This window comes from Blennius ocellaris (genome assembly GCF_963422515.1).
Source record: "Blennius ocellaris genome assembly, chromosome: 7".
Lineage (NCBI taxonomy): Eukaryota > Metazoa > Chordata > Actinopteri > Blenniiformes > Blenniidae > Blennius > Blennius ocellaris.
The window spans coordinates 2,902,958-2,925,696 of NC_137656.1; the positions used below are offsets into that span (position 1 = coordinate 2,902,958).

At 44.0% G+C, this 22,739-nt stretch overlaps 1 protein-coding gene across 1 annotated transcript in view; it reads right to left on the bottom strand.

Moving 5' to 3' along the window:
- Positions 1–22,080, bottom strand: part of nsmfb (NMDA receptor synaptonuclear signaling and neuronal migration factor b) — a gene marked incomplete at its 3' end in the record, with an annotated part of 52,543 nt that extends 30,463 nt beyond the window's left edge. Inside the window, exons 1-2 of the mRNA XM_080499019.1 lie at positions 21,972–22,080; positions 509–570 (exon numbers count right to left, since the gene is read on the bottom strand). Of these exons, the coding sequence (XP_080355145.1) occupies positions 509–570; positions 21,972–22,042 (133 nt within the window). The 5' untranslated portion in view covers positions 22,043–22,080. The remainder of the gene's footprint in view (positions 1–508; positions 571–21,971) is intronic.
- Positions 22,081–22,739: the final 659 nt, after the last annotated feature.

A 22,739-nucleotide genomic window follows, 5' to 3' on the forward strand; every position in this document is an offset into this window, starting at 1 on the left:
TAAGGAAATCCATGTAATTGGGATTCAAACCCTGGTGGAGGTGGACGGCGCTCAATCCATCCGTTGGGAGCAAGTTGGGGGTTCAGCGTCTTGCTCGAAGACGCTTTGATACGGGGAGATGGGCAATCGAACCCTCAACATTCCGATTGAGAGTTAAATACTCTACTCGCCCAGAGCCGCCCCAACAAGCCAAGAAGAGAACGACACATATGACTGTAACGATGCAGCGACACTGCTAGCTGTAGTTTCCTACTAAAGCCACTCGGGGAATGTGGAAGTCACTTTACAGCCTAATGTCCATGGGACACCTTTTAAAATTAATTATTAGCATTCAGTCAATGTAGAATATTTAAGAGGTGGTACATTCATCAGCTGCGACTAACAATATATAATCTCTACATATCAACTCCTTAAAACGTTGGATTGTTCACCCACTAATACGGTAACGTGCGCCGGGGTGAGGCTGTAAAGACGTGCGTGGCGCCTCGGCGTCTGCGTACCAGCCTACCTGCTCCGTTGCGGTTCTCTGGGTTGGCGTTGGACAGGTAGTCTCCAAAAGCTCGGGCTGCTCTGTGGAGACACAACGAAGGTTAACGGTTAACCCACGGCCACAACTGTTGCTCTCAAGCGCGGAGAAAGTGACTCATAAAAAGAGGCTTCGCGGGATCTTTCACCACATAAAACAGCCCCGTTTTCCCTGAAAGACCTCTCCACTTCCAGTGGATTACAGCACCGCGGCGGCCCGCAAGGGGAGATTCATGCCGCCTGCAATTTACCCTGTGTGTACAGGTCTGCTCTTAATACAGTGGCAGGAGGACGGGGGAAACAGCTTGGAAGTCACAGCTTGCCTCGCCTGCACAGCTGATCAGTCCCATAGGAGACCGTGACACTGCATGTGCCAGCAAAAGGAGGCAGGGGATGTATGCAGTCACGTACACATGTTATAAATGTACACATACCGGCAGGAGCAGCAGAGGAACTGGCAGTAAGTGTGTTAGTGTGTGAGTGTGCGCAGCATCGAAGTGGCAGCCTGCCTGTAGTATATAAAACAAAGTGTCCTCTCTTACATCGGGTTCCCTTCAGGATAATTCTCCAAGCACTTCTTGTGAAAGCTCTGGATTTTAATCAGCCATTTCTTCACAATTCTGGAACAAAAAAACAAAAAAAAATTCTTTTTTTTTCCCTTCCCTGCTAAAAACACAAGAGACTTAATGGGTTTCTTTGGTCCAAAGCACGTAACACAAATGTGGCCGTATTCATTTGCAGTATGAGTGGAGAGAGAATGGCGTGCCCTGCACTCTGCTGCATTACAGGACACAGATCTGGTCCAGAGTGATGCCTGAAAAACAGCAACAGCAGTTCAATGAAGGCTATTGCGGGTCCTCTTCACAGTGCGGGGTGGGGGTCGGTCAACACTGATGCATCACTCATACTTCATTCAACATGATGTCTTCCATTAAGGCCTTTTCTGCATTAAGGTTAAAGCAACAGTATCCACAGTCGTATGCATTGTAATTAGCAACATGGTTTACAAATTAAACCACCAGGACATCAACAATCTGACAAAATGGCATTATCATTCTATTCAGCGCTTTTGTTCCTTGCACACTTTACTGTATATTTAATGCAGGCGTGTATTTGGCTTCTCCTTTTTTTTAAAGGATTCGCCAAAAATAGTCAGTTTTACACCTGATATGCAGGACATGTTCGTGGGATTCAAAAACCTGGGTTCCCCACATTTTATTTGCATTGTAAAATTATTTTGGGGATCAAACTGTTTAGATAGGTAAACCTTTACTTAACAGGAATTTTAATTGTAAATGAGGACAAATACATTTAAAATATGCCTTGAAATATACATAATATACAAGTCAGTGTTTTTTTTTAGTAGATCATTGGAATGAAACCAGGTTCAAATGAATGACCTATGAGAATAACAAATACATGTATCATATAAAATCAGACTCTAGAATGGGAAAAGGCTGCGTATTACGGAGCTTTTAAGATGAAAACAGGGCTTTTATTTATTCAGTCGCGTTGCCTCTTCAGAAACATGCTCTGCAAATGGAAACATGTTTTGACGCTCAGAAAGACATAAGAATTGTCGAACTGCAGCTTTTTATATGTATTTTTAACTCAAAAGAAACTCAAGTTGCATATTCTAAACATGTCTAAAATACTGTGGCAGCATCTATATTATTCGCATTTTCTTTTCCATAATACGGTGATTAAACCTTGATTTAATGATGATGAGATTCAACAACTGCTCACCATTTATTGAGTAAATATCCAATCTCTACGCTGATGATGTGGTTATTCATATTCAAGTGTGACATCCCATTTTACGATGCGAAATTTCAAGGCAGTGAGCAACTCTGCTTTTTCACCAACAATATCACCACCGATGAACCCATGAAAGACAAACAACAAATGAGAGCAAGAGCAGGACCTGCGTTTCTCAAAACAATGCAGGACAAACAAAACGTCTCCTGCAACTTTAATTGGAGGAGAAAAATATTAATGATAGCCTGCCACGGGTAGCTGACAAACACTGGCCATTGTTCGGTGTGAGTGAGGTCCCCAGATAAGTAAAACCAGCGGTTTGTAGAACAGAAACAGTTTGTATTATTGTGTCAGATACACATCTCTCCTGCTGAAACCTCCCCCACGCACTCACAACACTGCTTCTAAGAGATATAGGCCACACACACACACACACACACACACACACACACACACACACACACACACACACACACACACACACACACACACACACACACACACACACACACACACACACACACACACACACACACACACACACACACACACACCCACATATGCAGACTACGTGTGTGCAAGAGCATGCATGGAAGCAAACAGGCAACACACACACACACACGCACACGCACACGCACACGCACACGCACACGCACACGCACACGCACACGCACACGCACACGCACACGCACACGCACACGCACACGCACACGCACACGCACACGCACACACGCACACGCACGCACGCACACACACACACACACACACACACACACGCACAGCATGTTTTGAGCAAAAGCCTCTTGGGGGTTGCTGTGAAATGGAATTGCTGTGTTGCTGCTGCAGCCTGCATGCCTTCCTGCTACGACACTCTAAGTAATTAAATATGAGGCGGCACGTGCAGCGGTGTCACGCCTCGTGGAAAAAAATCAATAAATACAACAACAACAACAAAAAAAAACAACCTCATCCCTCCCAGCCGGGCTGACGAGTAAAAAGAGGAGGAGGGTACGAAGAAGAAAATGCAATCATCTGTGATCTATCTGCTTGACTCGACGCGCCCCTGTTTAAAAACTGCAAATGCGACGCCGAGGGGAAGGGCGACGTGACAACACGCTCGGCTTACCGGGGCGGGAAAAAAAAACTAAACAAACCCCACCGCAGTGTCACGAGCAATCAGACTCGAGTTGTATCTGTCGACTTATCGTAGCCATCAGCAGCCTCACACTTAGTCGTTTAAGCAGCCGCGTCCCATTAAAAATGCATGAATGGTAATACTTTGTAATTAGCCCTGATTACAAAGTGTTGTATGTGAGCTTAGAGTCGAGTCTGCAGTCAAAACCGTGCTTTGTTTCTACTAATTAAACGCGTGGATCTCGTGAGCAACTGTCACCCGGTTTCCTGGGAGTCGGGAGGCGTTTCAATCGGTCAGCTACGAGGACGGATGACTCGTTTTTACCTGGTTTGTAAATATTACGCACAGACACCGATCAGCCAGGACATTTTAGCTCCTGACAGATGAAGTCATCAAGACTTATGATCTCTTGGGGGGCTTTTCTGTTTGAGGTTGGCTTGTGCTGTGTGTGTGTGTGCGAGTTCTTTTCCGGCGTTAGCCTGCCAAGAGTCAGCTGGAACTGTCTCCAGCGCTCCGTGACTTTAAGTTAGTATAAATATATGTATGGACGGATGGATTTATGTATCATGGCACTTGTTAGAGGTTGGGATACATCGAGGAGCAAGCAAACACTTCCTTGACAAAAATAGACGGGTTTATAGATGGAAGGAGCTTGATGATGAAAGTATCTCCCACTTCCTGTTCCCACTCTGAAACGGTCAGTATTTATCAAAACTGGTCCAACGGCGAGAAAAGAAAAAGAAAATCATGGTTTTCCAGGATCAATTGACGCATAGAAACCCTAATCGAAAACTCTCGGGATTTATAGGATCTGCTGGCGATATCTTGGTCCCAGAACGATCTTCAGAGATCTGGTGGAGTCCATGCGTCGACGGGTCGGGTCTGTTCAGGGAAAACTCCACTGCATTAATGTGAACGCTCACGTTTTTCAGCGCAAACCTTTTGAGACGACGTTCAGTCCTCGTGAGACCAAAAAAAAACACAGAAATATCTTGTGCGTTTCCTCACAGCAAACGGGGGAGAACTCCATGTTCTCCTCGGGCCAAAGTGGCCGTCCAGTAACGCTTTGTTTCTATGTCGGTCTTTACATGCACTCATTTATCCGTAAAACACAAAACATAAGACCCGCGTGTCAGGGAGTTTTAGAACATGAATTATAGAATGCAGTCAGACTCTGACTCTGCTGCACCAGCAGCTTCACTTCGTGCTTTAGGTTTTTTTTTTTTTTTTTTTCCCCTTCTACTCATGTTTTCAGCCATGTGACATGGGGGGGTGGGGGCGACAAGAGAGAGACGTGTTTATGAGCCCAAAATAGAAATATTCAGGATAGAATACGCAGCGGGATGAAGAATGGAGGCGTAGTAGGTAAGGAAGATGATGCAGAACTGAGATATTACGCTGTCAGGAGCTGACCGAATGGCGGACGTAGGGGGACGCATGGTTGTCTGGACATTTGAGGAATGGTGGTGCTTATAGATGCCCGAGGTGGCATTTTACATACAAGCCTCGCAGCTTCGCCGACTTACATGAATAGAGTCTGCCGGACCGAGAGCTTTGGCTTTGTGCTTCTGCGATGGAGAGTGTTTTCTTTGTGTGCACACAAGACGCCCTGCTTGAATGAGGTGTGTACAACGGTCAATAATAGTAGGAGTGAAGAGGAAAGAAGCACCGAGAGATGTTAGAGCCTTGAGCTGTTTTAACAGACCCTTGCATGTAGACCCACTTCCTGCCTCCATCACTGTTCTGTTATGTTCTGTGACTATCCACACTGCAATGGGATGATTTATTATCAGAAATTCAGTAACACTTCCTGGTTTTCACACCTCATAGCAAAATCAACTTTTTTTGGGGGGGGGGAACATTTGCTAGTTCTACCTGTTTTATCCAAATACAACCACAAATACATAAATGTGAAGGTAATTGGCGACTCTAAATTGCCCATCGGTGTGATTGTGAGTGTCCATGTTGGTCTGTTTCTTTACGTAAGCAGGAGCGCATGAGCCATGTCCATGGTTTGAGGAGTCTTTCGTATTAATTGGGATTACAAACACAAGATAGACTGTACACTATATTCGGCCCAAAAAAAATTAACAGGAGCTGAAAGATAGTTCACACAACACCAGAAACTTAATCACCAGAGACATTTGGACCAGCATAGTTACGTCTCGTCTTTTAAACAAAAAGTGGCATCAGTGCATCTCGAAATATTAGCAATCGTATATTAATATTCAGTAACTTGCATGATTTTGCGTCTGTCACTTCTCTCAGCTCCTGTTTTTTCAAGATTACTTGACCTCGTAAACATCCAGCTATTCTCACTTCTTTCAGCGGACTCATCAGGGGAGTCATAACAGGAAAAAGATTTGGTTTTGGCGGCACGCCGCGGTTCCACGACGACAAAATCCCTCCCTCACGAGCTGATTTAATGCCTCTTTGATGCCGATAAGGCGGCAGGATGTCTCGTTAAGTAATCTGATGGCAACAAGTCTATCAGCGGAGCCACTTAATGGTCACGTATCTGATTCAATCTCTCACGTCTATTTCTTTCATTTGATTTGTTTATTTGATTTTGCACAAGCAAAATGTCACCGTGAGGGAAAAAAGGTCACCGAGCAGAATTTCCAGGGACTGGAAGAAGCGGAGAAGAAAACGTGAAAACTGTTCATGATGCTTTTATTATATTTTTTTACATCACTCGTCCTCTCTTGTCGACCTGTGAGCGACGGCGCTGACGGATGACGTCACGTAATACTTGCTGGGTTGCATAAGGAATCTTTTTGTTAATACTGGTATCAGTATCGCTGCATCCTTACTTGTCTTGGTTTCCTTCAACATGTGCAAAAGCCAAAAGTTATCCAATTGATCCATAGTTCTCGCTCAACAAACCCCAAGTCTGGGAAATAATGGAGGCACTTCTGAGTCTGACTTGACTTTCATGCAATTTGTACATTTTTGGACAGAAGCGAATGTAAAATCCCAACTTCTTACTTTGGTCATCTCCTTCCCTGACCTTACATCTGCTTGTATCTTCCTTCCCTCACTGATCTCCTGCATGTTCTCAATGGACGTCTTCCTCTCATCTCATCCGGCAGCTTCATTCTAAGAATCCACTTTCCAAGAACGATAGACCTCGCCGACATTCATGATCAAAACATCGCTGCAGTTGGTCGTACCGGATGTCTATCAGTCACAAGGTTGCAGGTTTGATCTCTCACCTCTCGCCTTGAGCAAGACACTGAACCAGTGGATGACTTGAGGCCCTTTGCATCAACACTGCAGGACTGCTGAATCAACAAAACTGCGCTTTTTCATTTACCAATTTACCATTTCTCTCATTCTTAATCCTGTCCATTTGATTCCGAATGAAAACCTCAACAACCCGTCTATCACAGATCTCAAAGCAGCCCATAGTCGACATGGAAGATACCAAACAAGAGCACTCCAATGTAAATAGGCCAAAAAAAAAAAGGTTATTGCTTCTTGTGTATTGAATTCGGTATTGAGGATCAAGGATTTGCGGTGGTACGTTGCGGTTTTTCCTCACACACCCCGCAGCGGTGGAAAGGGAACTGAAACAGCGGTTAATGCAGAGCTGTGCAGAACTGCCACTCTTGTGGGCTTCTCACTGACAGAAACCCTCATTCATGTTGCATGAACTCATTTGACCTCTTGGTAATAAAAAATTATGCATACTGGGCTGTTTGTTTGTGCGTAATGGAGCTATTGAGGCTGCACAGCGCGCACACAATGCATGACCGTTTGCGTTTTGCATCATTAATGCGGCTCCCCCGCTATCCCTTGTGATTGTATTAAATGGTGCATTGAAACTAAACTTGTGACGCGTCGAGTTTCGCGCATTTCAAAGGGACAAGGACCAGAGCTCACTGCTGCCTTTGTGTAAAATGATTGCCTCAAAAAACCCATTATTCAGCAGGTGAACGTGTGGCTGAAATGCACAGCGAGAACTCGATTATAGGTTTCCTCTGCCGTTTTTTTTTTTTTGTTTGTTTTTTTCGTGGCTGCACTCATGCACAAACATTAATCATTTTCTGGAGCAGTTGACACCGATGGACTGATATTCAATAAAGAGACAATATCAGCCACAGTGCGTCACCGAGAGCAACGCGCCACTATAGACAACGCTGCAGCGATCCTTCTTAAAAAGTGAGGTTTTGTCACCGCGTAGTGAGCAGGAAGACTGGGTGTCGCCGCGGAGGGCAGCTCGACGTGACCGAGGGGCGTTTGCGTAAGTTGCGACCCCGCTGAGCCCTCCGTGTTCCATCCGCTCGCCGGGAGGCGATCGGATGCATAATTAGACGGATCAATGCGAGGACTGCCGGCCATCCTACCGCTCACCTACCAAGCTCCTGTCGTTAAAAGGGTGTCATTATATCCTCGTTATCATAGGAGGCTAAGAGTGCCTTCGAGACTCCTGATTAATGAACCGTGCAGATGAAAAGAGAAATTAGCATCGGCAGGGCTCGAATGTGATTCGGTTTTGAAACGTCGACACCGGTAGCGTTAAACAAGAATCCCGGGGTCCCGCCCTCCAAAAAAATGGGTCGTTAAAAGACATTAAACTGGAATTTTTCGACAAAAGTAGCTGTCGTTTCTTTAAGAGGTCATGATGAGGGCATCAACGAGGAGACGAACCTCAAGCTTTTCCAGAAAGGCTCATGTGGAGGCGGCAGCAGTAGCGTCTCAGCAAAGTTGCGTTTGACCTCGTTTCCATGGAAACGAGGTCAGAGCATTTTCGAAAAAGTGCCGCTTTGTCTCCCAAAAAACACGGCGGACGTTTTTGCGTTTTCGCTTTGAAGTAGGCCTCGCAGGTGGCCGCGTGATTGGTCAATCAACAGAAAAGCAAAGGGAAGGATAAAACAGCGCGGCGGCGAGGATTCATCGCCGCCCGTCAGTTTATCGCAGCACCTCTCGGGCATGTATTCACCGTTATCTCCGTCACCCCGCCCCGCTTGTAAAAAAAAAAAAAAAGGCTGATGGCTTCATTATGAGACACTTGCTTCACTACACTCCACCGACAACAGAGGCCATGAGTCAAGCAATTACCCGCGTGTCCCAAGACGCGGCGGGCAGGTTCATCAGCCGGAGTAAAAAAAAACAAAACCAAAAAAAATAAAAACACAGAATGCAAAGAGCAGCCACCGAGGAGGCAGATCAAACAGCGGCAGCAGGTTCGGCCATAACCAGGCCCTTCCGGTGGTTTGCTGAAGACAGATTTCATTAAAGTGGTAAGAGGTTTATTGCCCGTGTGCGCTAAATGATTATAATGTATTTCTCCAGAGGGCGGGCCAGGTTATGAGTGTTGTGGCTTTCTATAAACTGGCTTTCCGTCCCCGGCCTCGTCAGCAATGCGATTTTTTTTTTTTGCGAGACCTTCCCAAAACGCCTCGGCAGAACGCACACGCGCGGCAGGCAGCACCGCACGACCGCGCGCACGCTACAGGGCCGTTTTGCCAATGCTTCGTTATAGGCTTCCGTTTGACCTTCGCCATATTTAATTAGGCTCTTAGTAAGATGTAACCAGAACCACGCTGGCAATTACAGGTCAGACACCATCGCTGTGGAACAAAGGTAGAGTCTGGCGGCGGCGGGGGGGGGGGGGGGGGCTTCACTGATGCTACCGCTCCTTCTGCCTGTTGAAGGTCAGCAAATGTTAATGATGATTTAATGACCTTTTTCTACGACGCGGACGATGACTGGCATCCATCTCTGACTCAGCTCTGATGTTTTTATCATGCAGAACAGCTCATTACTCGCCCCGGTGAGAATGACAAGACGGCACGTACGTAGAGTGCAAGCTATTCCTCGCGGCAGTAGCAGTGAGGTGATGATGTAATCGGCCTCACAGTGGCAGTAGCAGAGCTGCTGTCTCTCTACGCCGAGGCGAAGTCCCCGCCAAAGAGCACGTTGTTTAAAGAAGAGAAATATGATCCGAGCGTCTTCTTCCCACTAACTTCAGCCACATGAGTCCTGGTAGTTTATCTTCATCTTCTTCATAAGAGCATGAGGCTTTTTTTTTTTTTTTTATTGTCCATGTGAGTGTTAAAGTAGTTTTCTGTAGCAATGAAGAGTGTTAAAGTATGTGTTCCTCCCACTAACTGATGTAAATTCAATTAACATCCAGATTATAGAGCATCTTCGTCACATCAAACATCCAGATTATAGAGTATCTTCCTCCACTAACATCCAGACTATAGAGCATCTTCCTCCCACTAACATCCAGATTATAGAGCATCTTCCTCCCACTAACATCCAGATTATAGAGCATCTTCGTCCACTAACATCCAGATTATAGAGCATGTTCCTCCACTAACATCCAGATTATAGAGCATCTTCCTCCAACTAACATCCAGATTATAGAGCATCTCCGTCCCACAAACATCCAGATTATAGAGCATCTTCCCCAACTAACATTCAGATTATAGAGCATCTTCCCCATCTAACGTCCAGACTATAGAGCATCTTCCTCCAACTAACATCCAGACTATAGAGCATCTTCCTCCAACTAACATCCAGACTATAGAGCATCTTCCCCCCACAAACATCCAGATTATAGAGCATATTCCTCCACTAACATCCAGATTATAGAGCATCTTCCTCCACTAACATCCAGATTATAGAGCATCTTCCTCCACTAACATCCAGATTATAGAGCATCTTCCTCCAACTAACATCTAGACTATAGAGCATCTTCCTCCCACAAACATCCAGATTATAGAGCATCTTCCTCCCACTGATTGGGTAATTCCACCATTAGACTGACTCATACAGAATTGACAGCTCAGATAATGCTTTACTAGCAACACTCCGATCACACAAGTATCAGCACAGGATCATTTGAACAGTACTTGCTGATGTATGGAGGTGAAACACTTAATAGCTGAACTTGAACCTGAACATCCAGCTGCCAAGAAAGTTCCTGTGAAAATTACAGCCGCCTTTTTTTAACCGCGTAATGATGTCAACGGTTTGAGCAATGAGGCGACGCGCTGTCCACACGGTGACTGAGCCTCTGCTTTACTGTCATTCCTCAGCTCTTTCCGTCACAGTGGGACCTTTGGCTGGAAACGGCGACGTCTGCAATCACGCCGCTGCCCCTCATCAGCCGAACCCGTAATTACACGGAGACTCTCTGTCCCCTCTTGCTCTGGACTCGCTCCATCGCGAGCTGCCGCCTCACAGCTGCCAATTCTTAGCAGCCTGCTGTGCACCATGTCTACTCTGTTCCCGGTGCAGCTCGTGTGTACACAGTGTACCGGCCTATTTATCCGGAACACGAGCAAACACTGACACACTTTTATTTTTGCTTCATTGTTCAGCGTGCATACATCACTGTAGCTCTCCTTTTCACACCTTCAGCTGGTTCGGGTGGCGTTCACTTTCCTTTTTCAGATCATATCGAATCGCCTTGAAAACGTCACGCAATTACAACGGCTGCCGGTTAGGGGGCTGCTAACACTGACCAGAGAGGAAGTGAAGAAGAAACACGACTCATTGATTCGTCCGAACCGAAAGCACAAGTCCTGCCGCTTTAGCCCGTGGTGGCTAGGCTAGTTAGCTCGTGATCGATACGTAGTCGTCAGACCAGATGAGTTTTCCTCGCTGCTCCACGTCAACATTTTCTTTCTGCGTCTGCTTCTTCTCATTGTTTCAGTTTAAACGAATCAGTAAGAGTGTAATCGCTCTCTGATTACTTTTTTTTCCAGACATTAAGGTTTCTGGTGAAGACGGATGAACATGGACGATGTTTTTTTTTTTTTAACTTGCTCGGTAGAAAAGAATAAAAGCAACGCACACATATGAACAAACAAAAGGTAATAATGATGTGAAATGAAATAAAAGTCAAGAGAATTTAATGTCGAGAAGCGGCTATCCCCCTGCTCTTCAGATGCGCTCATGGATTCAGGCTCTTGACAAGTTGTTATTGACTCTATATAACCACAGGAAAAGAAATGAATTGAATTGAAGTGTGAAAAACCCAAGAGACTCTTAAGGAAAGTCAGTTCTTCTGCTCCTGCAGTCGAGATGTGAGCTGAGAGCTTTATGTAGTTTGGCCAAACACATAAATCTGGCGGACAATTCAATACCTGCATGTAACTCACGACTTGACCTCCACTGCCGTTAAAGACATATGTTACAATACGACATCCCAGTATGCAACCTGTATAGAGCCCAGGACGCTAAGGAGCGAGGATGGAGAGCTTTAAATTCCTCAGAGTCCACTTGTCAGCTGACCTCTGCTGGAACACTGAAATCTCCCATCAGCAGAAAAAAACGGCCCAGGAGAGGCTGGATTTCATCAGGAAGCTGAAACGAGCTCGCCTCCGTCGTCACACGTCTGTCGGTCAGCTTTCGTAATATAAAATTGCTCCCAAGGTTGAATTTTTGGAAAAAGCTCCGACTCCGTCGGCATGGAAACGGAGGAAAAACGCGACTTTTCGGAAACACTGCTACTGCTACCATAATTGTAGTAACTGGTTCTTCTGCACATGCTCAGTCGAGGGACAACAAGAACAATGTTTTCTTCCAGAGTGTACTGACTTTTATTTTGACAGTCACTGGAATAACAATCCAAAACGTAAATGGAGCAAAAACAGCACATATTCACTTGAAATGTTGTTGTGTTCATTTGAAATAGAAATAGAATAAATAGATCTCTTGCCCAAGACAACAAAGAGTTACGGGCACAGGGTGAAGGGATTTCATAAGTTTAAACCTCTTTATTTGAACAAGTGGTTATATTATTATTATCATCATCATCATCATCATCATTATTATTATTGATGATGGTGATGATGAATGAATGAATGGTTTATTTTGGTTATAGTAACTGCAAAAATAAAAATTTTGTGCATTCATTTTACAGTGCTCCAAAGTCACACTTATTTATTTATTACAATTTCTATAGCCGAAATGGGTCTAGCTTGGCTGAAGTCAAGGCTTGTTTTTGCCTATCCTTCAAAAAAAATTTATATTGAATGTATATTATGCCAATTTCTATATTATGATTATTAATATTATTGTTGTTGTATATAAATTGGCATAATAATAATAATAATAATAATAATAATAATAATAATAATAATAATAATAATAATAATAATCCACAGCTGAAGCTACTGAAATGTTTGCTTTTGATTTACAAAACAGACGGGTTGTATGTCGATCCAGTCCCTCATTGGGATTTCTTGGGCAGTTTCTGAAGCTTGTCAGAACTAATGGTGACTCTGCTTCACGTTAAACCATCTGGGTGCTTAAAAAAAAAAAAAAAAATCAACAGTCCTGTCAACTGCGGCGCTCCCGAGGAGCTGGAGGGACGACGGGAGACAAGCAGTCGTCACCCGACTGGGTGATACGAGAAATATACGAGAAGAAAGAAGTAGCCCGGGGGGGTTTAAACTGTCCACTGGATGTACAATCCGCTTATGGGAAATTCGTAAAACCTACTGAATGCAATGGAATTTACAAACTGATTCCCTTTTTGTTTTTTTCTACCAACATCTCCTGCCATCTGTTTAATGTAACTGTGGTGAAGTCACACTTCAAGGCTGTTTTGTTCCCAGTGGAAGTGCTGCTCCAAACCAACGGTACACAACTTAAATACCGAATTCTCAAGAGAGATCAGTGACCCAAAGCGCACATTGAGTGGCTTCAGGGTGATTGAATTCAGGTGAATTGAAGATTTTAGAGCAACTCTAAAAAAGCGTGAAGTCCTACATTTTTCAGTGTTTCAAACCATAAAGATGAGCTATAATAACTGTTCAAATTAAAAATAAAAAAAACACACACACAAGGCACAACTTTAAAGATAATCCTACTGTTAATGTCAATCTACTCGCGAGAAGAGTGTTAGTATGATTCTGTGCAGTATCGGACTCGATACCCGATACTGGCGTCGGTATCGGTGCATCCCTACTCAAAAAAAGATTTTCACATGAACACATGAAATGTCATTCCACAACTGTAAGCCACTACTTTTTTCCACAAGCTTTGAACGGCGGCTTCATTCAATTTATGGATTTGTACCGGTTGAACAAGCTTCATGGCGCCGATACATCGGTGATGCGTTCAGGCGCATCTCGTAACTCCGAACGATCTTTTTAAATTAGGTGGGCGCAGCTTATATTTAGGTGCGCTCAATAGTCCGGACATTACGGTAAATGGAGCCTAAAGGTTTCATGCTTGCTTCCTGTTCCTAATGTTGATTTCTTTTATTGCTCTACTGAAGGACTGTGTTTATGGAGGAAAAGCACTCACACAAGGGGAAAACATGCAAACGCCACTCAGAAAGGTGTTTCTACATCCTCGTTAAATAAAGTCGAGCATTTATGTGGATTATATGCTTGCGACTGCAATATTCATGTTTTGTTTTCTACGTTTTAATGTTATAAAATGGTATAATTGCATCTCAGCAAGCACACCATTCTTCCAAAAGCTTTTTTTTTATTTTTAAGTCTTGTGTTTTTTTTTCCGTCTCCACACCGATTCTGACAAGTTAGTGTTTCAGAAGTAGCCCAGATGCGTTCTCGCCGACATCCACGCCGCAGCTAATCGGTGAAGCGAAGACGACGAGGTGGCGGCCGCCGGACACTCGGCCTCGGGGTGGAATCACATTTTCCTCAAAGTGGGAACTATTAAAGCCTAAAAAAAAAAACTGTTGTGCAATTCTGCAATTCCTTTCAAGGGCGTACGACTCCCGGCATTGTTGAAATATTAAAGGCGACATTAGCTCCAAAGTGTCGGTAATCTTCCCCATCGAGCAGCTGACGGAGGCAGACGGGCCGCTTTCGGCGCGCCGTTCTCCAAACATCCGTCATAAAAACGGAACGGAGAGGCGGCGCGGCTCCGAAAGGCTTCCGGCTCGTTCCACCACAAACACTCAGACATTAAACACACAATTAAGAGAAACGCTACAAGCGCCGTGAAATTCTGTTTCACACTAATTTACCGTAAAACACTTCCACTGTAGAGTCGAGTGAAATAAATATTTATATCACAATAGCAGGATGTTTCACACCAGTCGTCAAAACTATGATTTTGATTTTACTTTTAAACGCACTCATTTCATATTTTCGCAGATTTCTTTTGATGGTTGATTAAATTGCCCAATTTTGTGATTTTCATAGTGATGTCATAAAAAAATTCCACTTTTTTTTATATTTTAAGTGATTTTTTTTACAGTATTTATTATAGACTATACTGATTTGAAAAAAAAAGAAAGGCTGCCTTATCCAGTATTTTGTGATTTTGTTTTGTGATTGTTTTTAACAGTAGTTTTAGAGATGTTACCAGGTTTGTTTTGTATTAAATGCTTCATTTTGCAGTATAAAAACTGATTTCTTAGAATTGCACAATTCCTGCTGTGATGATTTTACAGTGTACGTTTATTATTATGAATTATTGGGAAATCTTTAGTGTGACAGTTTTATCTAATTTTATTGTAGAATATATCATTAGACATTTTACTGTAATTTCCCACAGAATCACATTTTTAAAGTCAGATTTTCTTAGGTAGTACACTTATACTTTAATTTGATAATGTTTTAAAATCTTTCTAAATTTTTCAAAAATAATACATTTTTAATGCAATTTGTGGTTCAAATTTGTTTACATATTGTGTATAGTATCACAATCGTTAGTTTTCTCGTAGTATGATGAGTCATTGATGGAAAATTCAACAGTTTCAAAATCTTTTGCAGTTTTGGTTCCGTCCCAATACAAATAAAAGTCACAAAAAAGTTATTTGCTCTGTGATTTTCACTACGCTACTCTCAGTAGTGGAGTTATTATTGCAAATTTACCATTAAAACTTTGGCTTAACTTGATAATAAATGTGAAATATGACCCGGTGCAGAAACAGACTGTCGATTTCGGAGCCGTTTTCATGGCGAGCCTCCACTTTTTTAACCTCTCCCTTTCTGCAAAGTCCACTTTTTCAACGATAGAGCACGTGCGCGGTAGCGAAATGCAAATGAGAGCTTCAAATCAGCCAATTTTCAAATGCAGATTAATTTTTGGCAGAATCCTCTTTTTGGCTACTTACTTTTTGAACTTCCTTTCCATTTTCCCGATGAACTCGGCTCTGCCAGTAAGATACCGCACGTGCAGTTAAAAAGCGTCGCGTATTATAATGGAAGTGGAGTAGTGGTTTAATTCCAGGTGAATCCTCGCTGGAGGGCAGCGATCCACCGCTCTGGTCTCCAGCTGCTCACACAGTCACATCACAGATTGTCAGGGATCCAGAGGTATTTATCTGAAAGCTCCAAACTGAATATCTGGTTGAATGTCTACCCCCCCTCACCCCCCCACTGAATCCTGCAAGGTGTTATTTGGTAGACTCTTCGCAGCACACTCGTGTTTGCAAACCCGGGCTGGTGTCTGACTCAGCGTGCCGAGAAAAACAGCTCAGGGATGCGAAGCAAACACAAATATAATCCCGACTTTCTCAGGGACGGGAGCGAAAGGGAGGAGAGGGAAACACAACTCCAATGTGGATCAGCAAATCCGTCACCCGGCGACTAAAAATATATATTTGAATAGTTGTTCTACAGAGATTATTAAAGAATTCTGACCTGACTCACCCAGATTAGATGAGTTATGAGCCAAGCAATTATGAGTTAAATAACATCCAGATTATAGAACATCTTCCTCCTCTAACATCCAGATTAAAGCGCATCTTCCTCCTCTAACATCCAGATTATAGAGCATCTTCCTCCTCTAACATCCAGATTATAGAGCATCTTCTTCCTCTAACATCCAGATTATAGAGTATCTTCCTCCTCTAACATCCAGATTATAGCGCATCTTCCTCCTCTAACATCCAGATTATAGAGCATCTTCCTCCTCTAACATCCAGATTATAGAGCATCTTCCTCCACTAACATCCAGATTATAGAGCATCTCCCTCCTCTAACTTCCAGATTATAGAGCATCTTCCTCCTCTAACATGCAGATTATAGAGCATATTCCTCCTCAAACTTCCAGATTATAGAGCATCTTCCTCCACAAACATCCAGATTATAGAGCATCTTCCTCCACAAACATCCAGATTATAGAGCATCTTCCTCCACCAACATCCAGATTATAGAGCATCTTCCTCCTCTAATATCCAGATTATAGAGCATCTTCCTCCACTAACATCCAGATTATAGAGCATCTTCCTCCTCTAATTTCCAGATAATAGAGCATCTTCCTCCTCTAACATCCAGATAATAGAGCATCTTCCTCCTCTAACATCCAGATTATAGAGCATCTTCCTCCACTAATCTCCATATTATAGAGCATCATCCTCCTCTAACATCCAGATTATAGAGCATCTTCCTCCACTAACATCCAGATTATAGAGCTTCTTCCTCTCACTGACTGATGTAACTTTACCCGAACTATCGCCACACTGAAGTTGACTAACAGCAGTTGCTGCCTCCTCTAAATAGAGCGACTCTCATCACACTACATACGGCTCGTTGTCTCAAGCCTCCAAACTGCAGCACCAATATCACCTCGAGTTAATAATAAAGACGCCGGCAGCAGTTTCCCGCAGTATGCGACTCCTATAGTGGCGTGTACGTGTTGAACCACGATGTCCTGCAAACTTCTGTCCCTCTGTGAGCCAACAACCGAAAACTCTTCACGCTCATGAGTGGAAAAGTGAATAAATGTTGAGTGGGTTAACAAGCCACACTGGCAGAAATTCAAAGTTGTTGCGCTGTTAAAAGCAGTGCCAGGAATCGCTTTTTTGGCAGGTTGTGGAAATCCAAGCGGCACACCTGACGATGAAGCTTGACCCGTCACTTCTTGGCTGGTTCACACAGTAAAACTGCTTGTTTTTTCATTCGCACTGAAAATTTTGAGCCAGAACACCCACAGCGGAGTTTTTTTTATTAAAGATATTTGCTGGTTGATGAAAGTGAGACAATTAATCCCTGCAAACCTTCTACTTATATAGCAAACAATTACATTTTAATTTTAATCAATATTACGTCAAATAACAAGCAGAATGGGGAAATATTTGCCAAAATGTGCAAGATAGCCAGTTGGTGTTGCAGTACAACTTTCCACCACAAGTTGGTGCATTGAGTCTGAACTACAACACAGTCTAGTCTTTTATTTTCAACATGGCCGCAGCAATGACATTTTTACTTGCTGCATATCAACTTACCCTCAAATAAGAAACAAACAAGTTCAACTCAGTTCAAACCAAACGATTCTATGAAGTGTTATTTTTACAGAAATCAGCTAATTAACCATCATTCCTCAACTCTTCCAAAACTCTTGCCATACCAGTTTGCACCACAAGATGGCGTATTGAGTCACTGAAATGACGAGCCAGCTCGCTGGACCCGGTCTGGACTCTAACTATGAAATCTCAATAAGAGCCAATAAACCAAAAAGTCCATGCAAACTACATAATGAACAGAATTCTGCATTAAAGTGATGCAAAATCTATAAATATCAGGAATTTCCCAAGTGATGGAAGAACCAGCCGGTCAGGTACCTCCTAAACAGAGAGGATGAAAAAGTATTTTTTTATCACATTATGGCAATGTTCTTTTTGGTACTGGCATTGCTTTTATAAGCCAAATTTTACTTTAAGGTTATTTGACTGCACACCTTTCTAGTTTGCTCTCAGTCTCTCAGAGCTTGAGGGGGTTTATGTTTAAATGCTGTGGTCCATTTTGGGATATAGGACATTATATTTGTGATCTCATCGTACCTTTTTTTTCCCATCAATGGAGAAAGTTCCTCTTTTTAAACTTCAGTGTTGCCAATTGTCCATCTGGAAACGTCATATCCATCGATTGAAGGTCTTATTTTAATATGCCAAATTCCTATCAAAGAGTTCAACTGCATTCACAGTAAAAGGATGTGCTCTCTCTCCAACCCACCCGATTGCAAGGAGAGACTGATAACAGGGTTTTCTTCAAGAACTTCATCTTGGCCGTGGTCTTGTGTTGAAGCAGGAAGACTTCTAAGACATTCAGGACAAGATAAGTGAGGAATGTGCATCACTCAGCCGCCACGGGATCAACTTCTTCCCATAATGCATCCTTGTGCCGTGTATTCCCCCTGGATAAGTGATCCATCAGGTGTTGTATTGCTGGGTGGAGCTCTGCGTAGTGGACAGACCTGCAGCCTCACACCCAGACGAACTGTGGCGCACTGTGTTTCCCAGCAGCTTTCTATTCGGCCCAGAGAGAACTTCTGCAGCAGTTTGCGAAAACTAGACTTTGTGGAAACACTTGGGGCCCGTCTCTTTTATGACGGCGGAAACACTGCGCATGCACACCATGGCAGTGGTGAATAGTTCTATGGAGAATAACAAAGTGGCATGACTCCCAGACAATATTCTACTTTTATCATCCATATTGGTAGTTTTAGAGGAAAAAGTCAACGCAATAGCATCCAATTCGTCGTCTGTCCATACGAGTCCTCATGTGCTCGCCATTGTTTCATTAAAAAAAACAACAAGTGGCGCCAACTCGTGACCTGTTCTCAGTGTTTCTTCTGCCGTTTCTGTATGAACGGACCTCGTTTCCAGAATTTTGCTGCGAAAACGCGAAACGACCCGTTTTCACTGAGAACGTTGTCGTGTAAACGGGACCTTGGTGACGCGAGACCCCGTCGCGTGACGGTTCAACTTTTTTCCCTTCCTTGGACCACTTTTTTAATGGACGCTCTGACACGAGGAGATGCTTTACACGTTGGTCTCCACTTCCGGGACAAAATGTTCACCTGCCAGGATAAAAGAGGTCGGCGTTGCTCACTGGAGCCGTCGGTGGTCATAATGTTCTGGCCGGTCACTGGAGAGCAGAGGCTGCTATTAAACTCCACTGTGCACACAAAGACACACGGTTGGATTTGTCGTAGAGGCTTCTTAAAAAAAAAAAAAAAAAAAGGTTGAGACAGTTTGGCTGAGATCGAGACTCGAGACGCTGCAGATCCCAGTTCGGGTGGCGAGGATGAGGATGAAGACGATGATGATGATGATGGTGTTGAGTGCCTATTGTTCACAGAGAGCCATTAATCTCCTCGTCAACTGGAGTGCGGCGCATCTTTGGCGGCGCTCCACACGTGCGGCGGAGACTTTTGGCTGCGATCAGCGTGATTTATGGGGAGCGAAGTGTGACCAGGCGAGGCGGAGAGCGACGCCATAAACAGATAAACGGCAAGAAGGAAGACAGAGACGGATAGAGTTGGAAAAGGAGCACCCGAGAGGAAGAGAGTCGTAGATGGCGCGGCGGGCGGCTTTTGTTCCTCTCTGGCCTCTGGGAGTTAGGGAAGTGGGCGACGTGGAGCCAATCTCCGACCGTAAGAAATAGCATTAGTCATCCTGCAGCCTTCGGATCAAGAACACACTGATCTGACACCCGTGACACCCGAGACCTTTCGTCGCATGACTCACACGGTGAAAAGTTAAATGTCATCGGACGCACAAGCACGGCGACTCCAGCTGGAGGTTCATGCATCATTAGAGACCAAAGGTTGCACATGTTATCTACAGTCAGTGGACACACAGTGCAAAGCAGAGCTCACAGCAGGGATGCACCGATACCGATACCGATACCGGTATTGGGTATCAGATCCGACACTGCACAATAGAGTACTCATGCCGATACAATCTGGTGGCTTCAGTGCGACACAAGAGAGCACGATCTACGTCAAGCGGTCCGGAGATTCTTCTTTATCAATGAGAATGGCAAAAGTAAAGTCTTCCTCACACTGTGCAATTTGAACCATTTTTAGTCATCACAGCCTCTCGCACTGACACATTTAAATAATCTGTCTGCAGACTGTACAAACACATGGGCTGACTCCCAGCCGGCGTGGGTTACGCAGTCACGTATTGCGTGATATGCAGTCACGGAATAAAAACACGCACATGAACGGAGCGTCAGGGTTGTAGCATTTATGCATTTGGAAAAGAATCACCAAAATACAGAAGCGGAGGAGAATATCGACAACCTGGAGGCGAATGTTGCAACGGGAAGCAAGTCTGGTTAGCATCTACTAGCATTTTAGGTTAGTATTCCCTGTTGTGGTTTTTCATTTTCCAAGAAAACAAACTCCATGCTACACGCTACATGCTATAGAGTTTTGGTGCTCACACACCAGCAGTGCTACATGCTAAACATGATTAAAGTAGTACTGATAGACTCAGTATGATGTGACGTTGCCGCTGTCGAGGTGGTTTGCTGCACCATATAGCTTTCGCATATCATCTTTGTATGAAGTCTCATTTGGGCTTGATGGCAGTTAACAAGTACTCGTATCAGTAGTACATAGTGAGTATCGGTGCATCCCAGGTTCTCTGCATTCCAAGGTGTATTATATGTGCAAAGAAATGTGTTCAAATGAATCAAAACATAATTTTTTTTTTTTAGTGGCACTTCATCTTCAACTAATGGTTCCTGAAACGGGAACCCCAGAGTATTCCCGGTCAATTAATTAGCATTTTATTCCCTCTGTTTATTCACTTACTGAATTACAAACAAAAAAGAAAGCAGGCCTGGCGCAACTTTAAAATTCCCCTCACAGTTTAACAAAGTCCCAGGTGGCCTCTTCACAAGGGTTGTTTTGGTCTGACTGACAGTCTGAATACATCGATAATGAAAAATGATTGCTGCGTGGTGGTGCAGTGGTTTGCGCTCTCGTCGCACGGCGGGAGGTGGGGAGGTTCGCATGTTCTCCCTGTGCGTGCATGAGATTTCTCATACAGACCACTAACATGCTTTTGGAGTTATCATGAGTCTCTGATGTAATATTCACAAATAAACAGCAAAATCAGACTATCAAATGAAGATATTTGGCTTTTAATCAAAGTATTTCTGTGATAATAATAACTTATTCTTAAGAAGAAGGAAATATTTTATTTTTATTGCACTTTCCATGCTGATGGTTTGTCTTTTGATCTTTTATGACAAAAATTTGCATATTGTGACCCGCTTTTTCAAGAAGATTAGAACAATGTGCAAATCATGTTTTGATCCTCCTGTAAATTTGTCAAATCAAATCTTTGTTGCATGAATAAACAGTTGAACCATAGAAGAAGATTAAGGTTCCACAGAATGACCTTTGTACAAACCACTTGCCAAGAGTGAATATATTATAGTGGGCTGACAGTTAGTGAACACATATGGGAGTTGATATGATTAATTAAAGTTTGACTCAAGCTTTACAACTATCAAACATGTCTGACTTTCCCAATAATGTTATTCAAAATCGAGATTTAGCCTGAAAACACACAACACATCGATACTAATATCCATAATGTGAGAACCACCCTGAGATATTTTAACCCTCCAAAGTAGTTTATAAGCCATGGGAACATAAAAATGTGGGCTCAAGATATTAGTGCAGTCCAATCCAGTTGTGCATAATAAATTCAGGGTTTTTTTAAGGGTTTGCGGTTGTTTCTCGGTAGTGTCAGTGGCTCTGAAGTCATTCCCCACGCGGCTCCGGTGCGCGCACCGCGGCGCACCGGCCACCGCGCCACCTTCCGCCCGCCAGCTGCGCCCTCCGTCCCCGGGACACTCACCGAACTTTTGCGGCCACGGAAGATATCGCGTCACTCCTCAGATTCTTCCTTTTGGACACCGCAGTTCCCATGCTGGAGTGGAAACGACCCACGGGAGAAAGCGCGGACCATTCCACAGAGTGATCGGCGGAGCGGAGCGGAGCGGGGAGAGAGGAAACGGCGCGGGGGGGGGGGAAGCGCTTGGAAATCATCCGCAGCCGGCGACTCTGCGCTTTGGGCAGCTCATATCCGCACGGGTGTTGGAGGGCTTGAATGATCCGGGAAGAGGTGCCGGCTCAGCTCGGCTCGGTGTGCAGCGGTGCAGCAGCTGGAAGAGGAGGAGGAGGAGGAGGAGGTGGAGATGGAGATGATGGAGGAGGAGAAGTGATGCGCGCTGCGCTGCGCGGAGTGCGCTCTGCTCTGCTCTGCGCTGCTCTGCGCTCCTCATCCGACTGAAGAGACGCAGGAAGGAAGCCTGACCATAAAAGGGAGAGCAGCACGACCCGCACAGGTGACAGCGGGAGGAGAGAAAACACCCAGCCTCCTCCTCCTCCTCCTCCTCCTCATCATCATCGTTATATCTGGGGGAAAAACACACAAGCTTTTTCAACCACATCATGGTCGATTTTGCCCCATTTTAAAAGTTAATGGGTCATAAGTTTGTTTTTTCCTTCATGTATTTACTTTACAATAACATATATGTTCCTACTGGGCTTATATGTTGAATTATGTCTATTTATTAAAATGTCTATCACCTAATGCAACACTAATTTCCGTTATATCTTGAAT